Raw genomic sequence first — 14,548 nt, forward strand, 5'->3', positions numbered from 1 at the left:
AAGGGTGGCATTAATCAATCCCAACAAGCTAAAGCTACAATTAAAAAATACACTAGTAATTTACATATAAGAACAGGTCAGGTGAAAGAAAAAAACAGTTTTAATAGTTTCTTTTGTAATATTAGAAGATGTAAGAATGAGCTGATATTATTGGAAGAAACTATTGTAACACTCTTGCTTATGAACTACAATTACATTCACGTAATTTTCTGTGAACATCATCAATAATCCTTTACCACAAGGTTGTTTTGCATCCCTGCAGTAATAATTGTCATGAAAACAATAGAAATTAGCAGCAAATGCCATCTACAGAATGATATTTCAAAATGAGAGATGAAAATGAGAGAATTTCCATAATAGAAAATAGCATAATAATTGTAGTCAACTAAACAATTTGGAAGAGAACTGGTGGACTCTTGTCAACCACCCCCCCTGAAGAGATCATCTAAGACCTGAACAATTTTCATAATTATTTAATTTCTACACCACGATTATTGTCTCAGGTTTACCTTGATTTAGTGCAGCCCTCTCCAATGTGATACCCTCCAGGTATAATGGAATTGTGCATTTCATAACTCCCAGCCCAGGTGACAAATGAGGTTTTAGGTTAAAGAAAAACTGATTTAGTATATTCCAGTAAGGTTCCTTATATCCATCTTCTGACCAAGCTTTACAAAACTTAAGTAGAGGAAACTACTTCAATAATCTTCATATTGCAAAAGTGACACAAAAAAACAGAAGAGAACAGCCACTTGGAGAATCCATGATTCAGGCAAGAGATGAACTCAAATAGTCTCCTTGGGTCATTAGCCTACAACATTAAACTACAACATACTGTAAACAGGTTTTTTTTTTTTACCTGGTATGCTTTAACAAAGCGCACGAATATAGGGAAGAACATCGTTGGGGGAGTAGTCTTGGGATTCTCTCCAAAGTACTCCACTGTTGACTCATATGCCTCCTATGGAGCAAGCAAAAACAATAACTGACTCACATGGTTTATAAGATCTAACTATCTATCTATTTACCATCTATCATTACCTTTCTATGCTTCCCATCTCACCTACAAGATGATTCTAGGTGGCTTAAAATTATAGAAACAAGTAAAAAAAAAGCTAAAAGTTTAAAACAAACAATAGTAAAGTATTATTGAAAACTGCACTAAAACCATGCCTACAAGAGCCAAGAGATGGACAGGACAGGGATAAGATCTTATCCTGCCAGCCATCTCCAGTGGTAAGCAGCCTCCTCGGGGCTCCAGGGCAGCCGGCGAAGCCAGGTTCCAGAAGGCCAAAAGGAAGAGACAGTTCTCACCTTCAATGAAAGAATGTTTCACAGGGTAGGGCCACAGTGGAAAAGACTGTTCTTCTTGATCCCACCTGCTTCAATTTCTTCTCAGACAGGATCTGTAGCAGGCGTCTTCCACTGGCACAAGTGATGGAGCAGGGAGAGACAGCTCCTCAGATACCCTGGACCCATGCCATGTAGGGTTTTAAAGGTAACAACCAACATCTTGAATTGAGTGTGGAAGCAAACTGGCAGCCAATGCAACTTGCACAGTCATAAGTGGAGCCTTAGGGACTGTGCGCATCTTTGCATTTTGCACTGAGTGCAGCTTTTGAATACTCTTCAAGAGTAGCCCAGTGTAGGATGCACTGCAGTAATCCAACCAAGATATAACTGGGGCATGAGTGGCCATGGACCGTGCGCCGGGTCTCACGATCCAGGTAAGGGCACAACTGGTGCATAACTCAAAGTTGCACAAAGGCCCTCCTAGCCATCCAGAAAATTAATGATGAAAAGCCATCGGATCCTCTTGCACCCACAGCATCATGCCTGGGTTCTGCTGAATCCTGCTGTTCCCTATCCTAATAGCCTCCAGGCACTGAAAAAGGGCAGACACAACATTGCTTGGTTTTTAAATCTATGGGTGAATAGAGTATACAACATCCATTTAAAACATGATTTATGGTATGAGAATTCATAAATGGATTGTGGAAAAAGAAATACAGTTCTGATTTCCCAACATGTGGATGAACTCTCTTCCAAGCCTATAGACATTTGCTGCAATACCTCTTTTAAATAAAGAGATATTGCAACTTTTTGCTTATTTTCTCCTTACCTGTGCAGTTTTACTGTCTGTCTGAAGCTTTTCCATCATTTCTGTGTTCGTCTTTAGGAAATCCTTGAGTATGACATTGTCATCTTGGCGCATGAATTCTTTGCGTGCTAGCTCCATGCCCCGCTGTAGGCTTCTCACATCTTGAAGCACACTGTCCAGTGACACTACAAAGGTGGGAAGGAAAGAAAGAAAGCATGAAGCAAGAACAGCCAGTCTGGATTACTTCCATCTCACTTACTTTCACTTTTAAATTCATTATTTTTATAGGACAGATGCTCTTGTGTCTGTTGCCATCCTATATTTTTCACAGGCCAAGAGAAAAAGCACCACTGTATTTTCCATTAGGAAGGTGACTTTCTTGCCCATAATTTACCACTCCGTACCTGCCCCTGCTTTGTCCAGAAAATGCAGCTCATTGGAAAAGTTCAGGAATTCAGGATATTTTTCTTGGATCACCCGCACTATATAATGAAGTAGTGTCTGTTTCCGGTCTGTTGATTTCATGTCCAGAAGCTACAGAGAAAAATTGCAATTAGTGTGGGAAAAAACTAAGATATCGAGCCATTACTGAACATCTGCCCTTTTTGTTGCTGCAAATTTCTTCCAACCTCTTCTTAATTCCCATAGGTTTAGGTGATGTATTGTATAAACATACCTCTGATATTGTGAAGACATGTCCTTGGAGTGCAGTATTACCATTCCTGATAAGCTGAACAGCATCAGGGAATCCAAGGTAAGGAAATGCTAGGAGCTTGGGAAAGATTACTGGAAAGGACAACCTACTGCTATTATGAAAATCGGTTTGAAATGCTCAAGGACACATATTGGGTCGTGTATTGTGTGTGTGTGTTTTTTCCCCTGTGGCTGATGCATAATTGGAGCTCTGTATCTTGCACGTTACTGTCAGCCTTAGTTCGCTCCTGATTTGTGGCCGTAACCAACTATCAAGTTCACACCCTACTATTTGGCCATGTTTTCCTTCTAGAAGCAGATCCTAACGTTCTGTGCCTTCTCTCCACCTACCGCATCAAGACTCTGCAACCGGAATCCATAAGCTGCTCCCCGTTTGCTGCTGTTCAAATAATTCCCAAATGCCAGGACAATCTATGGAGAGGCAGACAAGCAATCAAAATGAGTCATATTTGACTGAAATCTCTTAGCTAAATCTAAAAGCATTGATAGGCCAAGATAGGGGGTGGAAGACAAAAGGATATCATTTTATTTTATTTCATATAAATGGCCAGCTACCGGGAGGGGGGTGTGTGGATATGGAGACATCAATGCGGACTTTGAAAGACTATATATATATTCATGAAAAAGCACATGAATGGTTATTAATAATAATAATTATAATATTGATTTTATTATGTCTTTGATTCCCAGTTATCCTGGGAAAAAGTGGGTGAAACCTCAAGTTCCACCTTTAGGCTTGGGAAATAAATGTCTACAATGGCTCTGATATCTTTATAGCATAATATTTCCAGACATGCATAATAGAGTAGAATTCTATTATGGCAATAAATTGGTTGTGTCACATAATCCAATAAGTTAATAAATCAAAGGGCCCACATAGCAGATTCTGTCAAACTACAAGAATAAATCTTTCCTTCCTTCCTTCCTTCCTTCCTTCCTTCCTTCCTTCCTTCCTTCCTTCCTTCCTTCCTTCCTTCCTTCCTTCCTTTCCTTCCTTCCTTCCTTTCATTCCTTTCCTTTCCTTTCCTTTCCTTCCTTCCTTCCTTTCTCCCTCACTCCCTCCATCCTTCCCCCATCCATACCCACACCCACACCACAAATTCACAAAGAAGTGAACTAGGTAGACTTTTGTTGCTTAATGTTATTAAACATTCATGCCAGTGTGGCATACTAAATAACTTTGAAACAGTCCAATTTTCAGTTTAATGGGATTGTTGTATATGTGTGGGGGGCGGGGGAGGGGGCAGGATTAGATACAATACATGCCACTGATTTCCTGGAGGAAAATGTGGTATAGACATCTAACAAATATGTAAAAACAATTAAACAAAATTATTCTAATGTTTAAGAATATGTAGACAACAGTGTGCAACTCAGTTGTCAAAATTCTGGGAGCCAACTTAACTACTACCCAAGACCAAAGAAGAAATGTCCTTCAACTTAAATGATTGTGGAGACCTTATCTTTAAGGAACCTCACCTCTAAAATCTGACGCAGTTTGGTAGATGACTTGACTGACATTGAAGCAACAATCACAAAATTTAGTTGCTGCAAATGAAATGTGAGAATGACATAATCAGATTTCCTACTTGGTTTGACAACTTTTGACTCTAATTTCCTACCTACCTTAGCTGATATTACTTATTGGAACTAAGTGTAAATGTGGACATTTAAGCTCAGTTATCAGACTTCCAAAATTTATATTTTCCTGTTTTGTGACTTTATTCCACAAATATTTCTTAACACTTTTGATTTTTTTTTAAAAAAATCATGAAATTAGGAAGGAATATTTTGAATACAATCAGAACAGGAAAAAAAAAAACAATTTTTAAACACCATTTTAGCTAGCACTGCCAGATGCTGATAAAATACTTAATAATCCTAGCTTATCATGCACAGCGTAAACCTGGATCTTTTTAGATAATTGCAACCTTTTTGCTGAGGTAATTTAACATGGCTTGGGAATTCAGTGACAAATCCTGAAAAAGCCACAGTAGAATTGCTTCCACAATCAGCACAAGTTGGTAAAAGATTAAAATAAAATGAAAAAAGGATTTGCTGCCTGCTGCTATTTGATGTCTTATGTGCCAGATTTGTTGTTCTCTCTCTCTCCCCCAACAATATTGGATACTTGAAAATGCTTCGCTACATTTAGCCCAGATCTACTTCCTATGCAAAGTTGCAATTTACATTCTGCTGCTTTTATTAAGCCATTCAGCAAATCATGCCTTTTTTTCTGCCACCTGGAATAAATAAGAAGACGGAAAAAGAAGAAAAATACTATTTTAGAAGAATCATTAGTCAAGATACTTTTATAACCGCTTTCAGACTCTTCCAACTAATATTAAACCAATATATTATTGATTGACACTACTTCTTGGTTATTATCAGTTGCCTGCTTTGTTCCTTACTGGCAGAAGGAGTTGTACAGTATCTGCAAAACTGCCTAAGAATGTCATGATGTTCATGCGTTCTGCTAGGCGGGGAATTTTGCTCAATTTGATCATGAATTGGTCCTCATCTGAAAGCTCATCCAGTGGACGTTGCTCTTTTTCATATTTGCGGATTAGTGTCATCTCATATTCCGTTGGGATGAAGCGCATCAATAACTCCAGAAAATCCAGATTGAGAGTCTGTAAATCATATCTAAACAAGAATAAAGTAGGCCAGAAGTAACTGGTTAAGTAGGAGATGCCTAAAGGGTTTTTCTAAATGACAGTCATTACAGTAAATAGCTTCCCATCACAAAATTAACCATTTTGCATATCTGATGTGGACATCATGAGCATACACATATGTGTTCAATTCTATCTTCCCTTTTGAATGGCAGGTGAAATAGATGAGAAAATTTGGACATACTTACGTCTGAATGGCTTTACAAATGCTGTCGACATCAAGCCCACCTTTACGGAGGGTGATGGCCAGGTTCTTGGCCCGGTTGCATTCAATCAGTGAAACCTTAGCGGGAGCTTTCTGCAAAGTCTTTGCCTTTGTGGAACTGAATTCTTTGTTTGGACCCTGAGCTTTGGTTTTGAATTGTTCTTCAAAGTCACTCATGTCAAGTTCCTGCACCAAGTAGAAGCCAAAATAAACAAAGTGATATGTATTGGGTGGGCACGGAAGAGGAAAGGAAAAGGAAAAAGGTAAAGGGGCACCCACCTGAAGGACTTTTTCATCATTGAGTTCATTGAAGATGGTCCCGTTGATCTGGTTAGGCTTCAAAGCAACCCAATTGAAGACAGGCATACGGAATTTGGTCTGTATAGGCTTCTTGATCTTGACAGCTTCCAATGAATAAAAAAGTTTGTAAGCACTTTATAAATCTCTGCCATCTCAGAGATTTGTCACTTTCCAATTTTATTTTTCAGCAAGGGTGTTCTTACAGATTGGGCATAAAATGAAAGAGAAACTCCCATCTGTGATAAACTGGATGTGGTTAAATCTTTCTAAACCAGTAGGAATGTTGAGCAATCATTGATAAAATATTGGATTGAGAACACCTAGGTTCAAATTTATACACTTTATGTAATTTCATGAATGTCTAAAGGCAGAAGCTGGCTGATTCCCAAAACATATTAAGCCATAAGGTTGCTTATTTATTTGGAAATACATTTCACAATAGGGGCCTTTGGCATAACACAAAAAAATTAAAACCCACCACTTAAGACAATAAACCATGGCATCCTGGATAAATGACATTTTCTAATCATAAAACTGCATTAGCAACAGGGCTAACCTAACCTCCAGACTTGAACACCTGGGAGAAAAGCCCTACAAAAGGCCTGGATCTCCAAAAACTCACTGTTCCACAAATCTGATTTTATCTTACCAATATGTAATTAAAATATATGAAGTATAGTTTATGATTTAGCAGTAATGTGTGATCTCTGCCATATGTGGGCCACACAATAATTCAAGGTGTTTTATATATACACCACAAAACCTTAGGATGTTGCAACACAGCCAACAACCCAGGAGATTACAGCACAAGACCCAGGATGTCAAAACAATAGAACTCAGAAGGTCATCACACAGCCCATTACCCAGGTCGTTACAACACAGGAGGCTGATAGACACACAGCCAATACCTCAGCCACACATGTTCTTACAAAAAAGCCAGCCAATCTGCAAATATCAACTCCATCAACCAATCAAGAAATGACAACACAGCCAACCTCCCCACCAGTATATATATGGAGACAGCAGCTCCGATCACGCTTTGCTCGCACAAGCATGAAGCTGAAAGCACCAGCCTAAAGATGGTGAGTGAGACCTCATCGAAACATTGCCAAGATACTCTCAATCTTACACGGGAAAAGATCCGAATACGCCAAGACCTGCATACCTGTACCCGTGAAAATCTATGAATATCTATATATCTATATCTATATATCTACATCTACATCTACATCCATATCTATCTATCTATCTATCTATCTATCTATCTATCTATCTATCTATCTATCTATCTATCTATCTATGGTATTCAGCTTTGTTCGGGTATTTTCCCACATCATTATAGTTGTGCTTTTAAAGTTGTAGCAATGTTTCAGCAGAATTTCATCTGCCATCATCAGGCTTCTGTATTGTGTTCGTCTGTGAGTCAGACTTTCATAGCTGTTTCAGTTTTAAATTTGGGGCTACCCTACTGCTGTGCCAGAATGTTTTTTTCTTCATCCTGATTGGTAGGGAGTCTTGGCCTGTGTTTATTGGTCTTGGAGTTTGCTGTGTTCTGCTTGGTGTTTCTAATATCTTCTGTCTGTTTTGTGGCTTTTTTTTTTGTGTCTTGATTGGCTGGCAACATTGTGTTCCTGCATTGGAGGCTTTTAGTGCAGCTTGGCTCCAAGTAAATGGACAGCTATCATTTATTAGGAAGCTAGGTTTCATCTGAGTGCCTGGTTGGGGTGTGTTTGAGCTGGAGGTATCAGGGGGAGTCTGTTTGTGCCCAGGTGTTTGCCTGGCTTGTGGTGTGGAGATTTTTTTGTTTGTGAGTGCAGGCTTCCAAATAATTGACAGTCAGGTGGAATCATCTCTTCTATTCATGCTTTCAGGTCTTTTTTCAATCTCTATGGCTTCTCTGATAATTCTGTGGCTGGGGTTTTCTATAGTGGCTAGGGTTTTGGTACCATTGAAGTCAATGCTATGACCTGTTGCTTTCATGTGTTGGACTAGTGAGGAAGTGTGTTCCAGCTTTTTTACTGCATTTTTGTGTTCATCCAGGTGGGTACTTATTCTTCTATTGGTCTGTCCAATGTATGTGGCAGGGCATGATGCATAGGGGACTTCATATACGCCTTGGTTTTCCAGGTCAATTTTATCTTTGGGGTTTCTTAGGATGGCTGCTATTTTTCTGTCTGTTTTGAAGGCAGTCTTGATGTGATGCCTGTATAGTATCTTACTGATTTTGTCTGTAGTACCTCTTATGTAGGGCAGGACAGCTGTTCCATAGGTCTGTTCATTTTCTAGGTCTTCCTCATGTTTCAGTGTGTTTTTGTGGATCAAGCCGGTGATTTTGCTTTTGTGGAAGCCGTTAGCTGTCAGTACTTTAGTCAGGGTGCATAGTTCAGTCTTTATGTGTGTCTTGTCTGCCAGGCATTTGGTTCTGGCGATTAGTGTTGTGGCCATGGAGTTTATCTGTGCTGGGTGGTGGTGGGATTGGGTGTTGAGGTAGCGGTTGGTGTTGAGATGGTGGGAGTGGGGGTTGAGGTAGCGGTTTGTCGAACACAATACAGAAGCCTGATGATGGCAGATGAGATTCTGCTGAAACGTTGCTACAACTTTAAAAGCACAACTATAATGACGTGGGAAAATACCTGAACAAAGTTGAATACCATACATACATACATACATACATACATACATACATACATACATCTGTTTAGCACAACATTTGAACCCAATCATTGTCTTTCAGCATAATTCTTTTTTTTTAATGAATGCCATTATAAGGAAAAGCAAGAAATAAATGCAATAACTAAATAGAGGTAAGCCAATTCTCATCCTAGAATATAAATTCTACTCACTTCCTAATTCTAGCTTTGAATATTCTTCAGGCTAAAAGCTAGAATTTGGAGATGAAAGATCTCAACTTTAATTTCTTTAAAAGGTTGCTGCCTCTGTTATTGAGGAAAAGCTTGGTAATATTGTATGATCATAAAATATGGTCATAAGATATTTTAAGAAAGAGAAATTGAAAAAAGAAGATGTTAGGAATGTTAAGCTGAAAATCTGTTAGGTTCAGTGAGTTTTACTGAGCTCATTGGGGTTCTGAGTAGACATGTCCAGTTTAGAATTGTCCTATTAATTAATTAAATGCATGAACCTATAAATGACGCTTTAGATTAACTTTAAAAATCCATTTCTTCATAATTACATATTATGATTTAAATGGAAATGTTTATAAAAGTGCAGAATGAAAATACCAGCTCGGAAGAAGTAACTCAGCTCCAAAATACATGGATATATTATTTATATATAGTTATTTTAAATATTTAAATTTTATTTTTCTGCTATATACAATAAGATACCCAAGGAACCATATACGTCAGTATTTTTAAATTCAAAGAATGTTTTTCTTGTATTAGGAACAGAACAATGTATGAGATTTCTAGTTTTATTTCCATGCAGATTCATTGATTTATTGACTGATGAAAAATTTATACATGATTAAATTCACAATTCTTTTGTGAGCTTCTGATCTCAAGAGAGAAGTAAATAAATATATATTGTACTATGCCAATGGAATGGCTGTTTAAGAAAGATCTACTATAATGTATACAAGTTACCTGTAGTTATTGTACTTGCTGGCAAAGTTGCTCCATCAATCATGGGAGAAAGTGGTGGAGGAGGAGGAGGAGGAGCACCAACTGGGCCACCAAATGTTAAGAGGGATGGTAGTGGAGGAGGTGGTGGAGGAGGTGTTGATAGAGCTTGAGGTGTAGTTACAACCCCAGGCAGTGATGGGGCAGGTGGAGGCTCAATGATCCCTGGTAAGGGTGGTGGTGGCGGTGGCAGAAGGGGAGTTGGAATAGGTGATAGCTCCTCCTCTTGAGAAGAATGGAAAGCCACAGAATCACTGCCTTTCATGGAAGGTAGAGGTGGTGGAGGTGGTATTTCTGGAGCAAGAGTAGGGACAGGAGATGTAGATAGGGAGGGATAATCTGAAAGAAAACAGAACAGATGTGAGAAATGCCTTCCTGTCCATTGGAAAATAATCCTGCCTAAATCTGTTGGGAAAGAGAAAATATATGAGACAACCGTATTAAAATATTTCTTCCTGTGTGATAAATGATGATTTCTTAGCTACTGCATATCACAGAGTGGTCTCCAGGAAATGGGCCATTTGGGAGACCATATAGGACAAATGTCGATGGGTTGGAGCAATTCAAATTGGAGTGTTTCCTACCTGAATGGTAGGAAGACAAAATGATGCATTAAGACAAAATGATGCAAAACAAACAAACAAACAAATCTTCTATTATATACATAACTGAGGAGGAAAAAGTTCTAAACCATTCTTGTCCTTAACCTGCTAGTTGCGTATATGGATGTATTCATAAATGGTTTCTCAAAGTTGTGAATGATGAACTATCAGGGGCACTTTGGAAATTTGGGGGTTACACTTTTTAATGTATTAAATAGATGGGAAATTTAACACAATTAAAATGGCAAAAAAATCTATTTGCTGCACAGCACAACTCACACCTGTCTATTTATTTACTTATTATGGTTGCCCACTAGAGTGGTGGCTATAAAAAAAGAACTTGTAAAAAATGCCCAACTATCCAATTGATTGATAAACACTACTGATAAACGTAATGTTTGGCTTCTGTCAGAAATACTTGTTTCCCTCTGGAATTTCTGCCAGCAGAATAGAAATTCAAATTCTTTGGAGTCACTAAAGAAATATATGTATGAATAAAGTTCAGTATTTTTATCCTCTTTGTATACAAAGTTTAAGGTTCTTTAACTCATTTGCTTCATATGTAGATTAACATTTAATTTGTAGAACTAAGCACTATATTTCTTGTCCTAGGTAATATTTTGTGTAATGAGAGGTCAGACCAAAAATTACTATATTGGGTGTACCAAAGAATTGCAATCATAAACAATACCCAACAGCAGAAAATACATTCTAAAATATGTTAATTCTTTGTTTATATTGCAAAATGCTCCAAGTAAGGCTTCACCTTGCTTGTCCCATTAGGGTGTACCTGTGCTAGTTGATGAAGATGCTTCAATAGTAACAACAGGAATGACCTCAATGCCAATGATGATGTCACTGTCAGGGCCCCGCTGAATCCTGATAAAACCTCTGTCTTCTAGTTCTTCCAGGTTTTGCTCCAAGGCAAAGTATTGCGGAGGTATTTTTGATTCTTGTGGAAGCTGCATTGGGGACCAAGAAGGACTTCCTGGTTTGTTAACTTTGCTGACTTGATCCAGCTTCTGTGAGAAAAAGTTTAGAGAGTTTTGAATAAAAAACCTAACAAATTTATTCTATTATTCTGAATTTGAGTGGGGTTTATTTTCTAAGATCTTGAATATACTGCTATGGTATGAACTTGATATTTATTTTCCTATTTTTTAAGAAAAATATTCTGGGCTTATTAGAATTTTTTAAAAATGCATTTTATACAGCTCACTAGCTCATATCAGTTAAACATATCAGAGGGAAAAATATAGAAGGATATAGATACGCCTAAGAGATTAACGTAGCCCATATCAATGTGACAGGTTCTGAATTTCAAATATCCCTATTTTCATGATTGATCATGACACAGGGAAGATTAATATGTTGGGCAAACAATATAACCCATTCAATCAATCCACTCAAGTAATCTTGAGAGATTTAATTTTTGCTCCAAAAGAAATTTGGGACTAAATTAACTTTCTTTTGTTCAAATGGGCTTAATGTCTTCCACAAAAATGAAGCCTTTCTATTCACTTTTCCTCTACTGGTTTTCCTATGCCCTTTTGCTTCCTGGGGGATGAAATACAGCAAAAGAAAGAAAGAAAGAAAGAAAGAAAGAAAGAAAGAAAGAAAGAAAGAAAGAAAGAAAGAAAGAAAGAAAGAAAGAAAGAAAGAAAGAAAGAAAGAGGGAGGGAGGGAGGGAGGGAGGGAGGGAGGGGGGAGGGAGGAAGTAAAGAAAGAAAGAAAGAAAGAAAGAAAGAAAGAAAGAAAGAAAGAAAGAAAGAAAGAAAGAAAGAAAGAAAGAAAGAAATGAAGAGTGAGGAAACTAGCCACATGACTGGCTGTTATAGAGCTACCTGCACCACATTTTTTTAAACTTTAGGAAATAAAACAAACAAGCAAATAAATAAATACATTTAAAAGCCAGGAATTGAGGGTAGAAAGGATACAAATTTCCAACTAATTTTTGTGACAGCTAGGAGAATTAAACTGGGATGGCTAATCAGTTGACCAATCACTAACTAGCCATCTCCAGACTGATTGTTGCGGAGAAAAAAAGGTGAGAGAAAGAGTGAATAATCAGATCAGCCCTTTCATGTGTACATAGTAATTATGTTGAGCACATTAATATTATTCCACTATTTAGAAGACCTTCATCATCCATCACCTCCAATTAATTTTACATATATGCCCATGGGCAGCTTGCGAGCTCTGTGGAGGGGCGACTATGTTAAGTGGATACTTGGCCTGATGCAGCAGATCTCCTAATTACGTATGCAATTTATTTCAAAGATTCTGAGCTTACCAGAATTTCTGAATCTGGTTTTAGTTGCACAGCTGGAACAATCTATTTTGAGGTTAGATCTGTTCAAATAAGGTTGAGGTGAGCCTGAATTCTTCTTGTAAGATCAGCCTTTATAAAGTTGGAAGGGGATGTTTCAGATCCAGAATGTTTTAGCTTGAAATGCTTTGCATTTCTTTTCCCACTTCTAATGAGATGGTGATGCAAGAGGCTGCATGTACATGAGTTCCATGTGATAGTTTTAAAATGTATGCAGTAGACGTAGATTTTTTTAAAAAATTGAAACACACAGTGTCAATATCAACTAGGGTTTGAGTGCAACAACCTGAAATGTGGTATGCTGATAACAAAGAATGTAATTTCTTTCCCTAATCTTATTTTGAAATCCATTCTGATCAAAAGTTCTCCTAACACTTTTCCGTACCGGCTCATCACTTGTTCTTGCTTTCAGGATCTCCAACTCACTGCGTGACTGATACAGCTGTTTCTCTAGCTCAGCAATTTTGGCCTCAGATTCATTTTCTGCATCCTGGAGTTTCTCAGTGAGCTGTGAAAAGAATCAATGTATTGAGAATATGTTTTGGGAGGGACACAACTGTAAAGCAGAGTCAACAAATACCCTATGTACTCAAGCAAGGATGAACTTTGTGCATATGAACTTCACGTGCAGGAATGGAATACATTCTCCTAGTGACCTGGTTGTCACCAACCTCCTCACCCTCCTGAATTGCTGCTTCTTGACCATCTTAAGATGTGCATTGTCCACAGGATTTGTTCAGTCAGCCCCCTCCCTACCTGACCAACTTCCTCTTGCAAATCCTCTATGTGTTCCAGAATGGCATTTTTGGTCTCGGTTTCCTCCAGCAAGGCACCAACATCGAAGATATTATCCAGGTAGGCTTGGATCTGCACTTGCAGTTTATCACTTTCCGTACAACGCAGCTTCTGTTAAAACCACAGGAAGGAAACCTTGATTTAAAAGTTGGGCCAGGATGATCATTCTTTAAAGCAAGGGTGTCAAACTCGCAGCGCTGCCGTCACGTGATGTTTCGCGACGTTTTTTCCCTTCGAGGAGCTGGGGTGGGCGTCGCCTGCACATGACACATCCAGCCCACAGGCTGCCAGTTTGAAACCCCTGCTTTACAATATAAACTTTTTGGATTATAAATATCAGTACATGATCCATCCGAACATGTTTCTTTTTCTTCTGTTTTTTTTTTTAAATAAAATGTATATAGGCATTATTTTTTGTTGTTGTTTTATGACACAAAACCCAAATAAGCTCGCTAAAAGAACCAGGGCAGAAAATTTTCCCAAAACATTTTTGGAAAATGCTCTTATCACCTCCAAATTTATTGCATAATTTTTTATTCATTCAAATAGTATATAATATAGATTAATGCTTCAGTTTTAAAATGAATGCTTAATTAGATTGAAATGTGCTGTTTATAAAGAAAGTAAATAAAAAGGCAAATAAAGCTATGAGGGCATTTATTCTAAGTTCTATCAACATATAGAGAACAATTTCCAAAAGTAATAAAACAACATCAACAAATTAGGTAGAGAAGCACACAAATATCCCATTACTATTTCTTATTCTGAGTAATAAGACATTTTTGCTGTGTTAACTAATGTCTATTGCTTGTTTCAAGCAGTGGTATACATTTCAGAATTTCTAAGCACTTTTCCAATGAAGAACAATTAAGGTGAAATTAAGAACCATTAAAATATAACCACATACCTGCAGGTACTCATCAAGTCCCAACTGTGTGAACTGATATTGTAAGAAGGCACGAAAGTTCATGTTCTCCACAGAATGAACCACAATATTGATGAACTGCATACAAGCCACCTAGATGTTTGGGAATGGAGAAGAAAAAGTGAGCTTTCTAGAGGACTTATAATTTTGAAGAGCTGGGATTTTGGTGGATCAAGACTGTCTTGGCTTGTACACTTTTGTTACTTGGTTTTCATACTTTTTGCTTATTACATCCCTACATACATATACATCAGTTATATT

At 37.8% G+C, this 14,548-nt stretch overlaps 1 protein-coding gene across 3 annotated transcripts in view; it reads right to left on the reverse strand.

Moving 5' to 3' along the window:
* The window catches only part of FMNL1 (formin like 1), a 91,516-nt gene that overhangs the window by 5,943 nt on the left and 71,025 nt on the right, over nt 1-14,548 (reverse strand). For 2 of the 3 annotated variants that reach the window (XM_087917469.1, XM_087917467.1), the window contains 13 exons: nt 14,270-14,380; nt 13,324-13,473; nt 12,953-13,075; nt 11,029-11,260; nt 9,601-9,975; nt 5,975-6,099; nt 5,679-5,881; nt 5,227-5,461; nt 4,295-4,363; nt 3,146-3,226; nt 2,506-2,635; nt 2,123-2,286; nt 860-961 (listed from right to left, as the gene is read on the reverse strand). In XM_087917469.1, coding sequence (XP_087773595.1) covers nt 860-961; nt 2,123-2,286; nt 2,506-2,635; nt 3,146-3,226; nt 4,295-4,363; nt 5,227-5,461; nt 5,679-5,881; nt 5,975-6,099; nt 9,601-9,975; nt 11,029-11,260; nt 12,953-13,075; nt 13,324-13,473; nt 14,270-14,380 — 2,100 coding nt within the window. The remainder of the gene's footprint in view (nt 1-859; nt 962-2,122; nt 2,287-2,505; nt 2,636-3,145; nt 3,227-4,294; nt 4,364-5,226; nt 5,462-5,678; nt 5,882-5,974; nt 6,100-9,600; nt 9,976-11,028; nt 11,261-12,952; nt 13,076-13,323; nt 13,474-14,269; nt 14,381-14,548) is intronic. The other variant, XM_087917468.1, reaches the window with a different exon arrangement.

The sequence above is a fragment of the Pseudonaja textilis genome, chromosome Z (genome assembly GCF_049901715.1).
Source record: "Pseudonaja textilis isolate UNSWEBS1 chromosome Z, rPseTex1.2, whole genome shotgun sequence".
Classification (NCBI taxonomy): Eukaryota; Metazoa; Chordata; class Lepidosauria; order Squamata; family Elapidae; genus Pseudonaja; species Pseudonaja textilis.